The sequence below is a fragment of the Phyllobates terribilis genome, unplaced genomic scaffold, assembly GCF_046119375.1.
Source record: "Phyllobates terribilis strain yellow unplaced genomic scaffold, ASM4611937v1 Scaffold_7__3_contigs__length_470593459, whole genome shotgun sequence".
Classification (NCBI taxonomy): domain Eukaryota; kingdom Metazoa; phylum Chordata; class Amphibia; order Anura; family Dendrobatidae; genus Phyllobates; species Phyllobates terribilis.
In genome coordinates this window covers 421857775-421880183 of record NW_027362767.1, presented here as the reverse complement: position 1 = coordinate 421880183, position 22409 = coordinate 421857775, and the positions used below count along the sequence as shown (strand labels likewise).

At 46.6% G+C, this 22409-nt stretch overlaps 1 protein-coding gene across 1 annotated transcript in view; it reads right to left on the bottom strand.

Moving 5' to 3' along the window:
• LOC141155136 (uncharacterized) overlaps positions 1–7225 on the bottom strand; it is a 118833-nt gene extending 111608 nt beyond the window's left edge. Inside the window, exons 1-3 of the mRNA XM_073641813.1 lie at positions 7037–7225; positions 4315–4445; positions 3025–3116 (exon numbers count right to left, since the gene is read on the bottom strand). Of these exons, the coding sequence (XP_073497914.1) occupies positions 3025–3116; positions 4315–4445; positions 7037–7150 (337 nt within the window). The 5' untranslated portion in view covers positions 7151–7225. The remainder of the gene's footprint in view (positions 1–3024; positions 3117–4314; positions 4446–7036) is intronic.
• Positions 7226–22409: the final 15184 nt, after the last annotated feature.

Sequence of the window (22409 nt, the reverse complement as noted above, 5' to 3'; positions counted from 1 at the left end):
GAGGGCAATCGAGAACTGAATTGACCCATAAAAACTTTCTGAAAGTTTCTTAAAAATGTGAAAAAAATCTGCTACACTTATACAAGTCAAATGTCCCCTAGAAATAAATAATTAAAAAAGAGGCCACTCTATCTGGATTGAAGACAAGGGCAAGATTGAATTCTTTTCGGCACAGAAAGCCAAGTTATTCTGTAATCGGTTGGCTTGGCTTGACAGTGGATCAACCTTGATTTTGGAGAACATCAGAAATGACCATTTTTCATAATGTGCTGCTTATTTCCAAAAAAAAGGGCGACATCTGTCCATGAGTTGGGTTCCCTACTGTAGCTCAGCTCCATTATGGAAATTAAAGGTGGGCTACAATACCATATCCAGCTTGTGTCAAGGTATGGTGCTGTTTTCGGAAGAAAGTGTGACGCTCGCAGCCCACCCTGGGAGATGGGGGTACTCGGAGCCGGGTCAGATGTTTAGGGGGAGGTAGTAGCCGTGGCCTGGACCTGTTCCGTGCCCAGGGCCGTCACAATAAAAGATGTAATGGGCTTTCAGGTTTTGGTGTTAATCGAGTGGTTCTATTGACTATGCCACCTGTGGTTTCTGGTGATCCTCCACCAGCACTGCGTTCAGTCCTCTGAGGCGGGATGTAGTGGCAGCAGCAGATTGTACTACTCCCCACAGGCGGAGCAGGACCTCAGGGCTGAGGGAACAGGAGGATGGGAATTGTAGTGGGAGCTGTGGTGCGGTGTCGTGCAGTGCCGCGTTGCAATAAGAAACCGGAGGCCATAGGTGTAGTCTTCCAAGCTTTACTCACAGTAGAATGCACAGCTGCAAGGCTTCTCCCTGCTCCTCACGGCGCGCTGCGGCCACCAGGACCGGGGGTCCGACAACCTCCGAGTAGTTCAGGTGCTTTGGTCAGGACCCCGCACCAGAGTGTTCCTAGACGTTCCCACTAGGTCCTCTCCTGTCCGTATGTGGTGCATGTGTAGCACCCCGAGGACTCGGCTGCTACAGGGGTATTGCACCTCGAACCAGAGGTGTGATATTCCACTCCCGGGTAAGGATGGAGCGTGGAACAGAGCTCAGTTAGCTGCATGCACCACACTCACCCCATTTCCGGGGGACAGATCAACGGTACTCCCACCAGATAGATGTGCAGGTACGACAGCTTCTGTCCCTGGCTGGAGTGGGGAGGGGGGAGGAACATCCCAGTGGTGTAGGAGCAGAGAGGGGAGGGACTCTGGGCATAGGTAGGAGCCCATTGGGTGCTGGTCACCTGGGCTCGGGTGTCAGAAGGGAGTATAAAAGGTGGGCACCATCTTGGATTAGGGAGTTGAGTTCAGGCAGGAGGAGAAGAGGAGAGGAGCTCAGCCATAGAGGGCTGACAGGGAGCTGTGGCTCAGTCCGGGCCCAGCTCCAGAGCCAGGCCTGAAGTGGAGGCCTGAAGCAGAGAGAGAAGTAACAGGAAGAAGGAACAGAAACACCAGGAAAGGCCCAGAGACGCAAGTAAAGAGGGAACCCTGAGATCCCACGGAATAACGGGTGAAGGGTTGGCAGAACAGGGTACCGGATCCCAAACTGGTGGAGGCCAATTATCCTCAGCCAGGAACCGGAGGTCGTGGTCAAGTCTTGGCGCGACCCCTCACCATATCCACCAGGAAGGCACACCATATAGGGTCAGGGAAGCCGGGAAAGGTTTCACCACTAGAAGGCCCGAGGGAGCCGGACAAAGGTGGGTCCCTGGTGGGGACGGCCAGTAGAAAGGAAGAGAGGGGAGCCCTGGACCACGCTCCGGAATTGCCTGGGAGTTAGTCGAGTCCCTCACTTGGTGGGCGCAGCACGGCTCGGGTGGTCCTTACTGCGCACAAGTGACCTGATAAAGAACTGTGAGTAAAGCTGTGAAAACTGCAACCGCACGTCTCAGTGATTCCTTGCCACATTACCACTACCACCATCAGACCTCCCTGCCTTTCCAGCTGCCCTGAGGCTATACCCCTCCCGTTGGGGGTTATACCATCCACGCTGCACCACCGTACCACCGGCCTCAGCGGTCTGCCCTGCAGCGGCGGCTTCATAGCCGCAATCAACGGGTGGCGTAGTCGAACAAAACAACATCTTATGCCAAGCACCGCCACTTAGTTTGACACCCTGGGCACGGACCGGGTCACCGCCACGAGGACTACTACCCCTATCGGATCCGGCTCCGGGTATTCCCCGCTATGCGCAACGCTGCACAACATGGCCCAGGGGGTGAGTCACATGTACTAAGGCCGGGTCTCCCTCTGGTCTATGCACAGAACAAGGGTACGGGTGGCGACTCCGCTCCGTCCGTTACCCGGTGGGATCCACTGAGCCTCCGGGCTTCTCCGACTAAGACTTAAAGTGACAGAATAGTGAGGACAGGTGGCGTATGCCGCTCCGTCTGCATCCCCCTGGGATCCTTTTGCCTGCGGAGCTTTACTCCTCCGCTCCCCTCCAGGCCTTCTTAGGTACGGACCTTGACCGGGTAGAGACAGCCGTTAACCCTTGCCTGCTCCTTGACTCAAGGCCAGAATACGAGGACCGTATCCCCATCAACTGCAGGTTCACACAGAAAGCCACGTTCAGTGATGAAGATCACAATCAAAAGACCCTGAATTTAAGATGGCTGGCTATTAAATATGAATTATTAAGTGTAACCTAAATGTGCGTCCTCCACCCTCACCCACTACTAGGTTCCCCCTAACTTTGGTTCCCCCATCTCCTCTTATCCCGGCTGGGGCAGCACCCTGGTGCATATAAGTACCCCACAGGTGGGAGAGGTGTGGTGATGAATGCAGAGGTGGGGTCCTGACAGTTACACCATCCTTACCTCGAAGGAGAAATACCACACCTCATTAAAGAGATGCAGTACCCCTGCGGCGACCGAACCCTCAGGGGCGCCACAAAAGCAGCCTTCTTGTTCTAAACCTTGGATAACATTTTTAAGTTGGCCGTTTTTGGAAAGTCGCACCCCCCAGGGTATAATATATCAGCATGCAGATATCTTACCTTTCTGAAAAACATTTTTGTAAGCTAGAGTCTCTTTCCCATCGCTCACTCGCTCTAAATCAAATGGTCCACTAACCATACGCTCCGATATTCTGCAATTATTAAGGCAAAGTTATTTTGTTAGTGATACATGAGCTCGAAAATTTAAAGAATAACCGTTGTTTAGGTTTTTTTTCATAAATCAATCGTACATGTGAAAATAAGTAACTCTAATATATCTTATCAGAGAAATCAGCTACTTTCTCCTCCTGGACTGATCGTTCATTCTCAATATTCTCAATACTGTCTTCCATGAGGACATATTTTCCCATCGCCGAGATAGGAAATGATGACAGTTGGTGCTGATAAAGTTCTATGGAGAACTGTAACTGTCATGTATAGTAGTTTTATTGACCTAATAAAGGTATTTTTATTATTTCCTCTTCACCATCCATTCCTTGGCGTTCCATAGACCGCGGCTCTGTCCTTCATCTGCTCTGTATTTGTCCCTCTCTGAGGGTCCGCGGCAGGAGCTGCCTTTCCCTTGGCAGTCTAGTTTGCTTGAGGACCTGCGCCTCAGGAGGACCTGCTGTGACATTACTGCCGGTCATGTGACCACCCAAGCTGCAGCAGCACCACGGCACTGTGGACCTCCACTCTACAGGCTATTCCCGGGTTTGTGCAGGGGTACACAATCCGGTCAGGTGAGCAGTTTTCTCGCCCCATCCCTGTCCTTAATCCCCAGGTTTCACCCAGAGCGCCCCTTTTCTCTATCTATCTTTTTCATGTGTAGTAGAATGTCTGTCTCCGCCTCTAGCTCCTCCCCTCTCCATGGAATTTTAAAAGCACCAACTGTCATCTCCTATCTCAGTAACCGGAAAATCTGTCTTCACTGAACACAGATTTTACCCATAAATTTAGAATGAAAGATCAGTCCAGGAGGGGAAAGAAGCAGATTTCTCTGCTAAGATTTATTACAAAGTTTTTTTTATTGACTTATGAAAGAAAAATTAAAAGGAAGGTTACACTTTAAGCTCCATACATGACAATAGTCTCTTCCTTATTGTTCATAAAGTTCTGAAGATGTACTAGTTCTTATTCAGGAGATCCAGCTGGTGTACAAAGTCGTACAAGCAATGTGACATGGGAAACAAGTATGCAAATTAGCTCTCCTCCAGAAGATAGAAAACTGTTTCTGGAGTGCCACCATAATAATGTTGGTTCTAATCAAACAATATTAATGGATAATGTTAAGTTATGAGTTAGATGACTCCATCAATAATTTCCAATACTCGGAGAGAAGACACTTACGGATTGAAGAATTGCGTTAACGTTCCTCCCTTCTCTCCTACAGATATTTTGACATAAGCATAATTCAAATCTTCCAGAGCACTCAGCGTGTCGCGGGATGCTATGGATTTTATGTTCCACAGGCCATTAATCTGTAGAGATAGGACGTATAAAACATAAAGGTAGATCATGCACAGAACTATTTCCTTGATTTGCCGATTCCAGAAAGTGATTGCATATTGTTAAGACCACTGAGCCCCTCATGACCCTGAGAATGAAGGGGTTGCAGTCTTGGTTTAAGGCTTTGCTATCTGTAGGAAAGGTCATTAATATTAGATTGGTGGGAGACCGGATCACACTAATGATGGGGCCGTGAGCAGGGGTGTAACGATCTCGGTGGTAGAGAGTGTGATCGCGACCAGGCCCGTGCAAGGAGGAAGGCTCACCGACGCCAACGTCTACCTCAACTGGATGTGCATCGTTGAACGCACATTCAGCTAAAGTGTATTGGCCTATGCTGCAATACACTCCACCGGCCAATCAGAGGTCGGCAACTGGTGGAGTGCCAGTCACAAGCGGTGCATGGCAGTGACATCATGCGCTGCCCGTGCCGGCACGCTGAAGTCAGCCGCCCACTACAGAAGAGGAGTCCACACATATTGGGAGCTCAGGAAGGTAAGAAGAATCGTTAATTTTTTATGTCTTGGAAAGAAGAATGGACAATTTACCAGGAAGGGCCTAGGATGGGAGTCGTTACCCCAGACTGTTATCCAGGATGGGGGTTATTATACAAAGCATTATTATACCAGATCCTTCTACTAGAATGGGGTCCCAGAAGGTATTCATTATACCCAAACAAGGTGCAGGATGGGGGTCATTATACCTGGAAGGGGACTAGGATGGGGGACATTATACCAAATAGTGGACATTATTACAGGAAGGGGCCAAGATGAGGGACATTATTACAATAAGGGGCCAAGGACACAGGAAAATATATCAGGAAGGGGACCAGAATGGGTGATATTATTACTTAAAGGGGCTCAGGATGGGGGACATTACACCAGGAAAGAGTCCATGGGGGGGGCATTATACCAGGAAGGGGACCAGGAGAGAGGATATGATAACAGAAAGGGAGCTAGGTTGAAAGACATTATTACTGGATGGGCGCCAGGACTGGGGACATTATTATAGAACGGGGCTAAGACGGGGGACATTATTACAAAAAGAGGCCCAGGATGGGAGATATTGCTGCAGAAAGGGGACATTATTACAGGAAGGTGCCAGGTTACACTTAGAAGTATGTCTTTATAGGATCTAGAAGGCTACAAAGGCCCTTACATCTGACAAATATAGAGGTGGCAGTGCAGATAAAAATTTTGCACCAGGGCCCATGGAACTAGTTACGCCACTGGCTGTGAGATAACAGGACAGATACAATACATTGTGTTGTGGGGCTCAATGATACTGCAGCTCTCATTCAGAATAAAGGAGAATAGTATTACACAATGCACCAAGCTCTGCCATTTTCCTGTGCCTCTGGAAATCTCCTTTAAAGAGGACCTGTCACTCACTTTAAATATGCAGTTTTTTTTAACCTGGTGTAAATGTGGCTGTAATCTGGTTAAAGAAGTTAATTAGACTGAGCTGCAAGTGTGGTGCTATTCTTGCTTTTATGCTTTTTTTGATCAAAAACAGTGTTTACTAAGAACCCTATGTTATTTAAATGCACTTTTGCTTTTTTACTTATTTAGTTATAGCAGGGTTTATGCTCATTTTGGTTTTTTTTTGTAGGTCTAGTCTTGCAAGACAGCAGTGATACTTTTCTAATCTTGTACAACAACTTAAATTGGACCTGTGTAACTTGCCATAAATATGTACTTTATTTATATAATGTAAATGTCGCTGTCCTCCTGAATCCGACGATGTTTTTCTTGTGTTCGTGTGCCTCTCCGATCTTGAGATATGGCCTCTTCTTCCTTGTACGTAAATCTAGTCTTTTAAGCCAAGTGGGTGTGGTCCTCAATTCTTTCCTGTCAGTGTATTCTTTAGAACTACGCCTACTTGGCTGCCAAGACTAGATTTATACGCAGTGAAGAGGAGGCCATATCTCAGGAACGGAGAGGCACAGGAACAAAAGAAAAACATCGCCGGATTCAGGAGAACAGCGGCTTTCAAACAAGGTAAAACAAATTACATTTTTTTGGGCAAGTGACAGGTCCTCTTTAGTCCCAGAAAAATCCTTTAAGCATAATTTTCCCAACAGAATAACTGGATTATGTGGGTGCCTGGGGCAAAATCTGGGACAATAAGCTGAGGTCACATTTTAAAAGATGTCTGTTAGGGGGCAACCCATTTAAGACTAGTAGATAGCCTGTTGGGAAGGTATATAACATAGGGATTTATGGCACACAATAGAGAGAATTCTGTATTTCTCTCTTCCATTTAGAGATTTTATAAGCAGAGCAACAGGAAAGTTGAGTAGAGGGAACCCTTTTATATTGTTAGGCGGCAGAACTTTGGAAAATACCATATTACTATCCAATAATACTAGTTAAAGGAACGCGGAGTTATTTTGACCATTAATAAATAAAACAACGTAACATAATAGGGATCCTATAGTAATGGAGACTTAAAAAAGTTTAAAAAAAATAGATACACAACATAAAAAAGGCAGCTAATAGCATCAGGAGAAATTCAGAAGAAGATAAAAACAAATTAAAAGTCTTCTATCCTGACTACTTACCTGGGTGAAATCGATGGGTAGTGTCTTCATTTCTGGGCAAGAATCTGAGGAGCTCACCCAGGTTACATGAAGGAGAGAAACAAGGATCAGTCGGAGGGTGGTTGAGATCTTCATGGTTGACGAGACGCGTGAAAAGAGACCTGGTTTTCTTTTTTGAGCAAACTATGAAATAACCTTCTAATTACTCAACAGAGCAAAAAAAAAGCTGTATCCTGCACTAGAGGTCAAGGATTAGAGATGAAGAAACAAGCTAAATATTGACTCAGGTCATGCAATGAGGAAAACAGAAACTTTAACACTTGGCTAACAAAGCTTTCAACCTTTTATCAATAGATTTTTTTCATATTTTACAAAGAAAACCCCATTTATTTGGATGTGTCATACATGTAGAGGATAGGTGGCCTCATAGGGAAGAGAACATGAAGTCCACCTTCCTGGTGTTTGTTCTCATCATTGCTCCCTATTTAAAGGAAAGGGCCCCTTGGTACAACCACTGGTTGTCTTCTTCTCCTTACTTCCTTCATTACATGGAGAAAAGTATCAGGGACACGTCTTAATCATTGAATTCAGTTTTTTCCTTCCGTCTTAGTTCATCTTATTTGCTGATAGGCAAAGGGGAAATCATGTGAAGAATCATCTTTTTCATGATACTAAGAAAATCTGGTACTAAGGTAGTACCTCTCATGGAGACCTCCATGGGAGACAGAGAGGCACCAGAACTTACGCCTGCTATGGGACCTGTGGTGAAAGAACGGCACTGTTAGCAAGCAAGGGGATGTGGGATTGGACCAAGGGTCAAGAAATTATTGTAAGAAGGGAACCAACACAATTCTTTTGAGTTCTAGGTGGCAAAACCCAGCCCCTTTAATGGTTGCCCCATTTAGATGTTTACTGTGGAGCCTCTTTTATTATACAGTATGTAGTCTACTGTCCAACTATGGCAGAGATCCATTGATGTAACTCAACTCTTCCAGTGGTGGCTCATCTCACCCAGTCTTGTTTAGTATGGGGACGAGTGGCCACAGTTAAGTAGTTTATTTCTTTCAATGACATTTTTGAGCATCCATTACGAACTGAATCTTACCTGATAGATACTAACATTTTTGTGTTATGTAAAAAAGAATCCCAAAAAGGCACACTCGCACTATTAATTTCCAGTATGATTAGGGTTACAAAGTGTAAAAAAAAAGCACTTAACAAAATATTTCTAAAATAAAATAACCAGAACGTAAGAGTCTTGGGACCAATTAAACCCAAAATTGGACTCTGATGAAAAGTCTAAAAATCAATAATAACGTATGAAACATTGCTGTAAGAAACTCTCTGTCTTCTTGCCTTGAGGAATACATTATTCCCAAATTGGTTGTTTAGTTTATCCTCACGTAACCCGAGCAGACATTTCATATTATAACTATTTCTGAGGACAAATGTTCTCAAATATTAATAATTACAGATGAGTTTATTGATTTGATGTCAAATTTTTAGGATTTTGCTGAGCTTTGAGCTCACAAAGTGCACACAGCAGTATTTGCAGAACTTCATGTCCAGACCTGTTTATTGAGATCATGTTGAAATGCTACGCGCATAAGTGCCAGAGAATATAGGAAAACCATTGACACTACAGTAAATCTCAAAGTTTGCATTACTTTTTATTTTTTAATTTTTAGCACAATTGTATTCTATGTAGTCAGTTACCTCGTGGATACAGTCAAAAAGCTGCGGCCAATGGATCTTTTCTTTATTTTGTGCCTTAACCTCAACTCCACTTTAATACCCATGCAGTCCTATGTACTATGCTGTTGCGACTCTTTGATGTACATGTCAGTCACAAGAAGGAGGTAATCATTAACCCCTTCCCGATATTTGCAGTATATATACGTCATGGTCGGGAAGTACGTGGTGTCAGCTCCTGGCACTTTAACCCACTTTAACTTTAATCATGACAACATCCGGGTCACCAGGCACTAGTAATTTAGTTAGATCATGCACAGTGCATGGGCTAACTAACTTGCGTCAGTGCAGCACTGACAGTTATCAGGCATAGCAGTGCTCCTGCATTGCTATGCCTTATAACTGTGATCAGAGTGCTAAAAGTAAAAGTCCCATAGTTGGACTAAGTAAAAAAGTAAAATAAAAGTTAAAAAAAATTTGCACAAATATTTTTTTTTTAAAAATCACAAAATAAAAAAAAATATACAGGTATATACTGTACCCATAAATAAATATTTTTATGGGGAAAAAAAAGTACATGTTTGATATCGCTGCGTCCGGTACGACCCGCCCTATAAAAATGTTCCACTAGTTAACCCCTTCAGTGAACACTGTAAAAAATAAAAATAAAAACCGAGGCAAAAATACGATGCTTTATCATCCTACCGCCAAACAAAACATGGAATAAAACGCGATAAAAAGGCAAATGTAAATAAAAATGGTATCACTGAAAAAAATATCTTGTCTCGCAAAAAACAAATTGCCATACAGCTCCATGAGCTGAAAAATAAAAAAGTTATAGCTCTCAGAATAAAGCGATGCAAAAATAATTATTTTTTCTATGAAATAGTTTTTATCAATTTTACCACTTGTGGAACGGCATGAAAAAAACCTAAAAAGACAATTCTTGAATTGTTGGTTTTTGTTCATTCTGCCTCCCAAAAATCAGAATAGAAAGCGATCAAAAAAAGTCACGTGCCCGAAAATGGTACTAATAAAAACGTCAACTTTTCTCACAAAAAACAAGCCATCACATGACGATGTCAGCCGAAATATGGAAAAATTATAGCTCTCAAAATATGGCGATGCAAAAACTAATTTTTGCAAATAAAAGCATCTTTTAGTGTGTGACAGCTGCCAAACATAAAAACTCAATATAAATCTGAAATCGCTGTAATCGCACCGACCCGAAGAATAAAGTTGCCTAATCACTTATACTGCACGAGGAGCGGTATAAAAAATAAATAAAACCAATTCTTCACCTGCTGTTGATTTGTTTATTTTGCCTCTCAAAGATCACAGTAAGGCTTGGCTCACAGTTATCCTGTGCTCTACGCTGAAAGCTTACATTGGGGGATTCAGTGTAAATCTATGAAATACGTGATTCAGACGGAACCCCCGGCAGAAAATTCCCTATAATAAGGCAGATAGAGGCACTGTGGATGCCGTTTGGACTATGATCTGGCTCTGTCCGTCTTTTTAGGTGTGTATAAAAGTGCCATCGGCCACAGTTTTGTGCACTTCTGAAAAGAATGACAACACTGAATAGAGGACAGACAGAGTCCAGAGTTACTCTTCTGCCTCATTATAGTGAATGGATCCCTCGGGGGTTTCATCTGAATTACGCCACTTGGAGATTTAGATGGAAACCTTGATATAAGTGCTCATCGTAGAGCACAGGATAAATGTGATCCCAAATGTTATGTAAAATGTTCCCAATAAAAGCTTCAACTTCATTCACAAAAAAAGCAAGTCCCCACTCAGGTCCATCATCTGTCTGTTAATGGAAATATAGGGGCTTCCATGTTACTAGTAGCAAAAAGGCTCTGGAAAAGCGAAATGGCTTCTCACCCTCCAAAAGAAATCCAGCGAATTCTGCACTCACAAATACAAATGCCCCCTGTTACGCTAGCGCCCGGACTGACTGGCGTGAGCGTGATTAGTGATCCCACTGTACCATGAACCGAGGAGTGCCTGGAGGGGCGTAACTAAGTATCAACCCGATCCGACCAAGGTCGCACGGCGGCTTAGTCGACTCCGTGGACCAAGGAGGAACCGAGCAGAGGGACCAGGTGCGACTCCAGGTCAGACCCCGGTCACAGTTGTTGACCCACACCGGGGAATGCAGGAACAGGCAGGTTAGACTGGCATACAGGCAGGTGGGTATTGGCAAGTACGGCTGGTATGCAGACAGGTGGGCACCGGCAAGCACGGCTGGTATGCAGACAGGTGGGTACTGGCAAGCACGGCTGGTATGCAGACAGGGAGATACTGTCAAGCATGGCTTGAGTGCAGACAGGGAGGTACTAGCAGGTTGGAGCGCAGGCTGGATAGGGTCCAGTACAGACTGGGAGACAGGTACAGAGCCGCAGATGCGGTAGACAAGCAGAGTAAAGTGAAACCGCCGGAGTGGAGGACAAGGCAGAGCAGAGAGGAACTGCAGGTGTGGTGAGCAAGCAGAGCGGAGCGAAAACCGCAGGTGCGGTGGACAAGGCAGAGCAGAGCAGAACCGCCAGAGCGGTGGGCAAGACAGAGCAGAGAGAAGCCGCCGGAGCGGTGGGCAAGGCAGAGCAGAGAGAAACCGCAGGTGTGGTGGACAAGGCAGAGCAGACCGGAACCGCCGGAGCGGTGGGCAAGGCAGAGCAGAGAGAAGCCACCGGAGCAGTGGACAAGGCAGAGCAGAGAGAAGCCGCCGGAGCGGTGGGTAAGTCAGAGCAGAGAGAAACCGCTGGTGCGGTGAGCAAGGCAGAGCAGAGAGAAGCCGCCGGAGCCGTGGGCAAGTAGAGCCGAACAGGGCTGAAGGTGCAGGCAGAGAGGACAGGGCTCTGTTCACATGGAACAGACTGGAAAATACAGGAGGATGGCTAGAACACAGGAGGAAGATACGGAGGAAGGGAAAAGGGACAAGCAGAACCAGATACACACAATTTACTTCCTTTGAAGTAGTGAGTGGACACAAAACTCACAAACAGAAGTACAGAGACAACGAGTTGGAGTTAGGTGCAGGTTCAGATACTGCAGGAAAAGGGAAGGTACGGACATAGAGACAAACAGGTAACAGGCTAGGATACAGTTCAGACAGGAACTGCTACTGCAATGAGATACAAGAACGAGCCTGGGTATACAGCCCCCAGAGTGGCAGAAACAGACTAGAAGTCACAGGTAACAGGCCTGGGTATACAGCCCCCAGAGTGGCGGAAACAGACTAGAAACAGGACAGGACCTGGCAATTCAGCAGCAAAGACTAACTGAGTGAAGGTGTTGCTCAGGCACCTCCTTCTGGGTGGAGGGGGTTTAAATATCCAGTGACTCACAGCAATAGGCTGGAGACGCATTAGGGGTGCGCCCACAGCAGCTATAAGAATCAGGAAGTTACCGGGCCCCCACCATAAGCAGTCAGTCAAGAGACATGCACACAGCATGAACCGGAGCAAGGTTTGTAGGCTGGACTGACAGGTAAGATTGCAGTCTTGCATAGTGGGAGGTGGTGCACTATGCAAGCACGCCGCCAGGGATGTTACAGTACCCCCCCCTTTACGCCCCCTCTTCTTCAAGCCTGCAAGGTTCTTCTGCAGAGAATTTGGAGGCCAATCTTTCTCTTCAAGAGGATTACCTCTTCTGTCCATTAGAGGAAACAAAACTGGTCTCATCATCTTGGTGACTAGGATGCTTCCTCCTATCAAGCCATCCTCAGCAACAGATGAAGTGGGTGAAGTACCAGGAACAGCACACAGAAAAGTCTCTCTCCATTTGTTATCAGGTAGCACCCTGGTGGATTCAGGAGACAACTGGAGGTCCTCCGCCTGGTTGGAGGAGTGCAGAGACTCGGGGGTAATCACTGCTTTGAAGTACACTTTGCCAGGCTTACTGGATGAAGTGGGCGAAGTACCAGGTACAGGGTGTAGGAAAGTCTCTCTCCATTTGTTATCAGGTAGCACTCCGGAGGATTCAGGAGACAACAGGAGATCCTCCGCCTGGTTGGAGGGGTGCAGAGACTCGGGGGTGATTACTGCTTCGAAGTACACTTTGCCAAGCTTACTGGATGAAGTGGGCGAAGTACTAGGTACAGGGTGTAGGAAAGTCTCTCTCCCTTTGCTATCAGGTAGCACCCCAGAGGATTCAGGAGACAACTGTAGGTCCTCCGCCTGGTTGGAGGGGTGCAGAGACTCGGGGGTAAACACCGCCTTGATGGACGTAAGACCAGATTTATTAGAGACGGAGGGTCCTTGCTTTAGGACCATCTTCAGACTGGTTTCAGAGATGACATGTCTGTAAGGCGGGACGGTACCTGAAGCCAGATCATTGGTACAATCGTCGAGACTGTGTGGGGACATCGCCTCCGCTTCTCTTCCTTTGGAGACTTCAGCGCACAGCGAGTCAGCGACTAGCAGATCTGGTGAAGAAGAATAAGAAACTGCTGACTGTCTTGAAGATGTGGGGACTGGACACCCCTTGTACCTTAGCAGTCCCCCAGGATACACCATGCAGGATCTCCAGACCTGAGCGGGCCCTAGATCTCTCGGCTCTGGACGACCTGTGGGTAAGCCAGTCATCACCTGGAATGTGAACTTCTTCATGTGTAATGATCCAATCTGAAGCTTAATTTGTACAGACATATTTTGACTGTTTCTGAGTAGGGCTGATCCTTCTGCTGACAATGCCCAAACCGGCTTCTGGAGTTGTCGTACGGGAATCAGACACCAACTCTTCAAGGCTTTAAGCCCGAAACTTCCGGTTAATCCGAGGCCTTCACTTGCCACGGAGACAGTCATGGTCATCTGTGGAGAGGAAACACTAACGACAAGGGCAGCCTCTCCTACAGGCCTAATATCTTGGGATTCTCCAACCTTCGCTGGACAAAGACCGTCAGGGGGTCCCAAACCACCGCAGCGGGACCGTAATCCGATTTTGTGACTGAGTTCTGGCTTCTGCTTTGCCTGACGAACATAGTCATCCTTCATGGATTCTGTGCGGAAAGCTGCCTCTACAGGCTGGGGAACAGGAGGTCTTTGGGAGAACAGAACCTGGTGTGACGGTTTACCTCTACGCCTTGCACATCTGGACTGCCTCTTGAGGTTGGGAAGAGAAGTATTCTGTGGAGCATAGTCATCCTGTGTGGATTCTGGGTGGGCAGCAGTCTCTTCGGGCTGGTAGGCTACCAACACACATTACCCATCGGGGCGGCTCCGGGATATTGGATATTGGGAAGGGAAGCTTTAGCAGAGGCTTCAGGATTAGGGTCATCGAAGACCATTAGAAAGGCCACCAGGAAGGCCTGCAGGTCAAAGATGATAGGATCCCATGCTTCCCATAGGGGGGTGATCCATTTCAAGGCATCACCCGCTAGGTAGGACATCATAAATGCTACTTTAGCCCGATCAGTAGGAAAATAGTGAGCATAGAACTTGAAATGTAGCATGCATTGCTCCACAAATGCACGGCTTCGTTTTGGATCCCCATAGTACCGTGGGGGATCTGCAGGAACGAGTGCTGATAGATCCATTTGGGCTGGTGCGTAAATCGCCTGGGCCATAGCTTGAGAAAAAAAATTTTTTTGGTGCACGTATTCGCCAGACAAGGATTCAAAATGTCTCTGAGAGCGAAAGGCCGTGGGGCTCAACGGGAACCTTGGCCTGAGCAAACTGTTACGCTCACGCCCAGACTGACTGGCCTGAGCGTGATTAGTGATCCCACTGTACCATGAACCGAGGAGTGCCTGGAGGGGCGTAACTAAGTATCAACCCGATCCAACCAAGGTCGCACGGCGGCTTAGTCGACTCCGTGGACCAAGTAAGAACTGAGCAGAGGGACCAGGTGCGACTCCAGGTCAGACCCCAGTGACAGTTGTTGACCCACACCGGGGAATGCAGGAACAGGCAGGTTAGACTGGCATACAGGCAGGTGGGTATTGGCAAGTACGGCTGGAATGCAGACAGGTGGGCACTGGCAAGCACGGCTGGTATGCAGACAGGTGGGTACTGGCAAGCACGGCTGGTATGCAGACAGGGAGATACTGGCAAGCACGGCTGGAGTGCAGACAGGGAGGTACTAGCAGGTTGGAATGCAGGCTGGATAGGGTCCAGTACTGACTGGGAGACAGGTACAGAGAAGCAGATGCAGTAGACAAGCAGAGTAAAGCGAAACCGCCAGAGCGGAGGACAAGGCAGAGCAGAGAGGAACTGCTGGTGCGGTGAGCAAGCAGAGCGGAGCGAAAACAGCAGGTGCGGTGGGCAAGGCAGAGTAGAGCGGAACCGCCAGAGCGGTGGGCAATGCAGAGCAGACCGAAACCGCAGGTGCGGTGGACAAGCCAGAGCAGAGCGGAACCGCCGGAGCGGTGGGCAAGTCAGAGCAGAGAGAAGCCGCCGGAGCGGTGGACAAGGCAGAGCAGAGAGAAGCCGCCGGAGCGGTGGGTAAGTCAGAGCAGAGAGAAACCACTGGTGCGGTGAGCAAGGCAGAGCAGAGAGAAGCCGCCGGAGCGGTGGGCAATTAGAGCCGAGCAGGGCTGAAGGTGCAGGCAGAGAGGACAGGGCTCTGTTCACATGGAACAGATTGGAAAATACAGGAGGATGGCTAGAACACAGGAGGAAGATACGGAGGAAGGGAAAAGGGACAAGCAGAACCAGATACACACAAGGTACTTCCTATGAAGTACTGAGTGGACACAAAAATCACAAACAGAAGTACAGAGACAACGAGTTGGAGTTAGGTGCAGGTTCAGATACTGCAGGAAAAGGGAAGGTACGGACATAGAGACAAACAGGTAACAGGCTAGGATACAGTTCAGACAGGAACTGCTACTGCAATGAGATACAAGAACGAGCCTGGGTATACAGCCCCCAGAGTGGCAGAAACAGACTAGAAGTCACAGGTAACAGGCCTGGGTATGCAGCCCCCAGAGTGGCGGAAACAGAGTAGAAACAGGACAGGACCTGGCAATTCAGCAGCAAAGACTAACTGAGTGAAGGTGTTGCTCAGGCACCTCCTTCTGGGTGGAGGGGGTTTAAATATCCAGTGACTCACAGCAATAGGCTGGAGACGCATTAGGGGTGTGCCCACAGCAGCTATAAGAATCAGGAAGTTACAGGGCCGCCGCCCTAAGCAGTCAGTCAAGAGACATGCACACAGCATGAACTGGAGCAAGGTTTGTAGGCTGTACTGACAGGTAAGATTGCGGTCTTGCATAGTGGGAGGTGGTGCACTATGCAAGCACGCCGCCAGGGATGTTACACCCTCTCACTTCTAAGCCCCAGTGTGGCCGAACTGCATTTAGCGTCCACATGTTTGGCATTTCTGTAGTGATGAGAGCCCGCTTAATTTACAGGTCTATGTCTCCAAAAACATGAGCTGGGCATAATGTACGGGCACTGCAATGAACTGGTCACTACAATGGCAGTTTGCAATTTTCACTCAGCAACATCCACTGCTGCTTGTTTCAGGAAAACACCCATGGAGTCAAAATCGTCACTACACCTGTGGATAAATTCCCAAAGGGGTAGAATTTCCAAAATGGGGTCACTTGAGGGGGGGGATTCTGCTCTTCTAGCACTTAGGGGCTCTGTATATGGAGTTCGCAAACTATTCTAGGAAAATCTGCACTCCAGGAGGCAAATAGCTCTCCATCCCTGCCGAGTCTCAAATATGACTAAGCAGTGCTGTACAGCCACAATAGTATAAAATGCTGTGACCCACCTGTTGTTTCAATATGATCACTACACCCCTAGATGAATTCATTGAGAGGTGTACTTTGTAAAATGTGGTCACTGCTGTTCTGGCACCTCAGGGACTCTGCCAATATGACACCAATATGGCTCTTCTTCCCTTCTGAGCTTTGCACTGTGCCTGAAAAGTAGTTTTCGACCACATATGGGGTATCGGCGTACTCAGAAGAAATTGCGCAACATATTTTGGGGTCCATTCTCTCCTGCTATCCTCGTGAAAATGAAGGCTAAAACAAAATTTTGGTGGGAAAAATATATTTTTTGCATTTTCACAGGTCAACATTTTATTCTGTGAAGCACCTGTGGGTTCAAGGTGCTCACCACGAATCTAGATAAATTAATTTAGTTTCCAAAATGGGGTCACTTGTGGGGGTTTCCACTATTTAGGCACATCAGTGGCTCTCGAAACGCGACATTACACCCGCAGACCATTCCATAAAAGGCTTGATTCCAAAACATCACTCCTTTCTGAGCCCTGCTGTGCGTCCAAACAGTAGTTTCCCCCCCCCCGCATATGGGGTATCTGCAAACTCAGGAGAAATTGCAAAACTAATTTTGGGGTCCATTTTCTTCTGTTACTCTTGTGAAAATGCAAAATTTGAGGCTAAAATAAAATTTTTATGGGAAAAATGTGATATTTTTTACCTTCACGGCTCAACATTATAAACTTCTGTGAAGCACCTGGGGGTTCAAGGTGCTCATCACACATCTAGATAAGTTCCCTGAGGTGTCTATTTTCTAGAATGACATGCAGAAAATGAGGAATACTTTGGTTCAGAGTCCGCGCTGCCCAAAGTTCAAAAGGTGCAGTCACACATGAGGATTAAGCATGAATGGGGTTTATTGTGTCAACGCATTTCAAGGTCTCCAAACCTCTTCATCAGGACCAAACCACAATGATATCATCATGGATAGATGAGACCAATATAGAGTTTTTTGTTAAAGCACATCATTCATCTGTTTACTGTAAATGGAATGAGGCCTACAAATAAAAGCACTGAATGCCTTGACTGTGTGCAAGGCATAATGAAACTTGAAGATTCCCAAAGAATTTTGGGTTGCAATGTACTGCCCTGTATTAGAAAGATGGTTTGCATCCTAGGTCATGGGTCTTCCAGCAGGAAAATGACCCCAAACATACTTCAAGAAGCACCAAGAAATGGATAGAAACCAAGCACTGGAGAGTTCTGAAGTGGTAATTCCAGATCCAGTAACGTAAAGTCTCCAACCACTACCTGTTACATACAGAAGCTACAGAGAAACTGCGAATGGACACATTAAATCAATTAATTTTGCCTGCTTTGATGAATTTCTGAGTACAGATCACTTTAAAAATCAGGAATCTGTCAATGAGTTTTTTGATAAAAGCAATCAAGTTATAGACAGTGTAAGAGAAGTATGTGACCAGAATGAACTCTCATTTCGAGCAGATGATGCCTAACACCTGTCCCTATACTAAGTGCAGCTAACAGCAGTATTAATAGGGAATAGAATAGAATTTTTTTTTGCTTGGTTGCAGCCGCAAGGACTATAAGGCAATAATCCCTGACTAGATATAAGGCAATAATCCCTGACTAGATGCCTGTAATACGCTATCCCTAGTGCGATAGCTCATCCGTACACGAATTGCAGATAAGAGAGGTCATATTGTAGAATAAAAAATAGATTTGAATCAGCCTTGAAAATAGTTGTTTTGCTGTACATAGCAGCACTGTTATTCCATCAACCCTGCTGGGGAACACAGTGGAGCATTTCGCATCTACTCAGCCTGATATGGAGGAGACCAGGATCTTCTGTGCTTACTGTACAAAGTTTCCTGTCCCGGATGTGAGATCCTGTACGTAGTGTGAGAAGTCCCTATGTGACGACCACCTGACAGCCCACAACGAGGCACTAGATTATATACTAGATAATATCTATAAAAAGAATGTTAGAGGTGGCCCTCTAAAAATTATTAATGGGGGCATGATAAACACCCTTAAAAAGTGCATAGTGAGGGTAGCATAATCACTAGTGATGGGCGAGCACTAAAATGCTCAGGTTCTCGTTGCTCAGGTGAAGCACATTGGAATATTTGGGTGCTCGTCCCGAGCAACGAATCCAATGTAAGTCTATGGGAAACTCGAGCATTTTTCAGGCGGCTTCCCCAGGCGGTTTGCAGAGGGCCTACAATTTGCCCAAATCGATGGGAACAGTGCTCAAATGGCATGGGAACAGCATGGGGAAGACCCCTGGAAGCATTTCTGACTCCCAGATCACTGCTATCAACAATGTTGTCAGAGATATTACTCCACTTTTACGGACTCACAATAAAACATACAAAAACTAAACCAAAATGGATTTTCCTGGGAAATATGTTAAGGAACATCCTTTCCAAGGTAATGACTTGTATATAAGGCAAAATAAATAACCAAAAACAAAAATACTCCTCCACACCATAGGCTATGTTCACACGTAGCGTTTTTGATGCGTTTTTGCACTTTTGTATTGTTTTCAACCATGACAAATGCATTCACCGGGAAATGTAATTTTAACATTTTACAACCTTATCTGGCCATGTGGTGTGTGAGACATGATCAGACACATCCTGTTTCATTTATTAAGGAGGGACTCTTAAAGTCACAAAGCCTATTTTTATAGGGCCATCGGCGGCCTTTACTATTTTTAAAGGGCCAGCAGTCGGCCCTCACTATTCTTAGAGAGCAATCAGCCCGCTATGCTTTGTTGTTCCCATTACTAAAGAGTGGGTCTCCTATACTGTTATTGCATATGCAGCTAGTGGCAGGACTGCCCAAAATTTGGATTCACCCCAATACCCCTTTGAAAATTTGGATGCACCCCAATACACCTTTGAAGAGACTTAGAGGAGGGTCTCCTGAAAAAATGTTCCCATTATTAGGAAGTTGGTCTCCCATTATGTTTGCCTATGCAGTGAATGCAAGGGTTGCCAAAAATTTGGAGGCACTCCAATGCCCCTTGGAAGAAACGTGGAGGTCAGAGGGCCTCCTGAAACAATGTTCCCATTATTAGGAAGTGGGTGTTCCATTGTGTTTGCCTATGCAGTGAATGCAAGTGTTGCCGAAAATTTGGAGGCACTCCAATGCCCATTGGAAGAGACATGGAGGTCAGAGGGCCTCATAAAAACAATGTTCCCATTATTAGGAAGTGGGTCTCCCATTGTGTTTGCCTATGCAGTGAATGCAAGCGTTGCCGAAAATTTGGAGGCACTCCAATGCCCATTGGAAGAGACATGGAGGTCAGAGGGCCTCATAAAAACAATGTTCCCATTATTAGGAAGTGGGTCTCCCATTGTGTTTGCCTATGCAGTGAATGTAAGGGCTGCCAAAAATTGGGAGGCACTCCAATGCACCTTGGAAGAGACGTAGAGGGCCTCATGAAAAAATTTCCCATTATTAGGAAGTGGGTCTCCCATAGTGTTGGCCTATGGAGTGAATGCAGGGGTTGCCAAAAATTGGGAAGCCCTCCAATGCCCTTTGGAAGAGACGTAGAGGGCCTCATGAAAAAATTTCCCATTATTAGGAAGTGGGTCTCCCATAGTGTTGGACTATGCAGTGAATGCAAGGGCTGCCAAAAATTTGGAGGCACTCCAATGCCCCTTGGAAGAGACGTGGAGGTCAGAGGGCCTCATGAAAACAATGTTCCCATTATTAGGAAGTAGGTCTCCCATTGTGTTTGCCTATGCAGTGAATGCAAGCATTGCCAAAAATTTGGAGGCACTCCAATGCCCCTTGGAAGAGACGCGAAGGTCAGAGGACCTCCTGAAAACAATGCTCCCATTATTAGGAAGTGGGTCTCCCATTGTGTTTCCCTATGCAGTGAAGGCAAGGGCTGCCAAAAATTGGGAGGTACTCCAATGTACCTTGGAAAAGACGTGGAGGAGGGCCTCATAAAAAAATGTTCCCATTAGAAAGGAGCGGGTCTCCTATACTTGTAATGCCCATGCTCTAAGTGTATGGGCTGGAAAACATTTACCCCTGGGGGGTATACATGAACATACTGTATAAAAAAATTTTTTTTACGGGCATCATAAACACTCTTTAAAAAATTATGTGGGTGTTGCACCATGGACCACGGTCACCCTGGTGATAAGGTGTTGGAGGATGAGGATGAGGAGAAGGAGGAGCAAAAGAGCAAATAGCCAAAATCAGGAAGCGTATACCCATGTGTGGGTGTGAAAAGGTGCATGAGAATACACCTCCCAAAAAAAGACACTGGATTTAGGTTTATGTTACGCTGTTATCATTCGGTGGTGTTGAGAAGTCTGGCCCAATCCAGCCCTTGTTCATTTTTATAAGAGTCAGCCTGTCAGCATTTTCAGTTGACAGGCGCATGCGCTTATTAGTTATAATTCCACCAGCGGCACTAAAAACCTGCTCTGATAAAACGCTAGGCGTAGAGAGCCAGTTCATTCCTCATGTCCAGCTTGGATACTCAATAATTATAAGGCACAGAGAAATCACAGAGGACGTTGGTACGGTCGCCAATCTTACCATCTCAATCTTACAATCTCAGCATCTTACCAAACTTTGCACTCCTTGTGAGAGTACCCACGCCTCAGGGCCTGTGCGATGGGAGGGGCTGAGAAAACTCTCCCAGAACTTTGACAGTGTTCCACTGCCTCTGCTGGATTGGAGTTTTGTCTCTCTTGGCTGTACTCCTTGGTTGTCCAACGAACTGTGACCTCTGCCGCCAGCGTTTTCAGATGAGAATTTTTTTAATAGTTCCGCAACAAGGGCCTTCTGGTACTGCTCCATTTTTGTAGACCGGTCTGCCTAAGGAATAAGAGATATAAAGTTCTCCTTGTAGCGTGTGCCTAGAAGTGTCACCAACCAGTAATAACTGTCACCCAAAATTTTGAGAATGTGAGGGACACAGGAAAGGCAGCGCAATGTAAACTCAGTCATGTGTGCCAGACTGCTAACAGGCAAGACTTCCGAGTCCTCACCAAGAGGACGACTGACCATGCTCTCCTCCTCCCCCTCGCTGTCCTCAGGCCATCCACGCTGAACAAACGGTATGACAGTTGTGCAGGTAGTAACGTCTATAGTGCATGAAACTAGCTCCTGTTCTTCCACCTCCTCTTCCTCATTGTCACCCAATCCACGTTGTGATGAGCTGGGGCTGGGCTGTGTGTAATCACCCTGTATGGTTCCTTGCTCCATCTCATCGTGCTCCACCTGCAATGTATCCTCTTTGATTGTGAGCAGAGAGCGTTTCAGAAGACAGAGAAGCGGGATGGTAACGCTAATTATGGCGTCATCGCTGCTCACCATGTTGGTGGGGTCCTCAAAGTTTTGGAGGATGGTACAGATGTCTGACATCCATGTCCACTCCTGAGATCTTATGTGTGGAGTCTGAACTGAATACCGACTGCCTTGTTGATGCTGGTAGTCAACAACTGCCCTCTTCTGTTCACAAATCCTTCCCAACATCTGCAGTGTAGAGTTCCAACATGTGGGGACATCACACACCAGTCTGTGAGCCGGAAGATGCAAACGCTGCTGAAGCACGGCAAGCGCGGCGGAAGCTATAGCTGACTTTCTAAAATAGGCACACAGGCAGTGTACTTTGACAAGCAGATCTGGCAGCGTTTTTTTTATGTTTTGAAAAAACGCTGAACCACGAGGTTAAGTACGTTGGTCAGGCATGGTACATGTGTGAGCTCGCCTCGCCTCCGAGCTGCCACCAGGTTCCGGCCTTTCTCACACATGACCATGCCTGGCTGTAGGTTCAGCGGTGTCAGCCACAGATCTGCCTGCTCTTTCAGAGCTGTCCACAACTCTTCAGCATTGTGCGGTTTGTCACCTAAGCATATTAGCTTCAGCACAGCATGTTGCCTCTTGGCCTAGGCAGTGCTGCAGTGCTTCCAGCTTGTGACTGATGTGGTCATTTTGGAGATGGAGGCTGAAGAGGAGGAGGAGGAG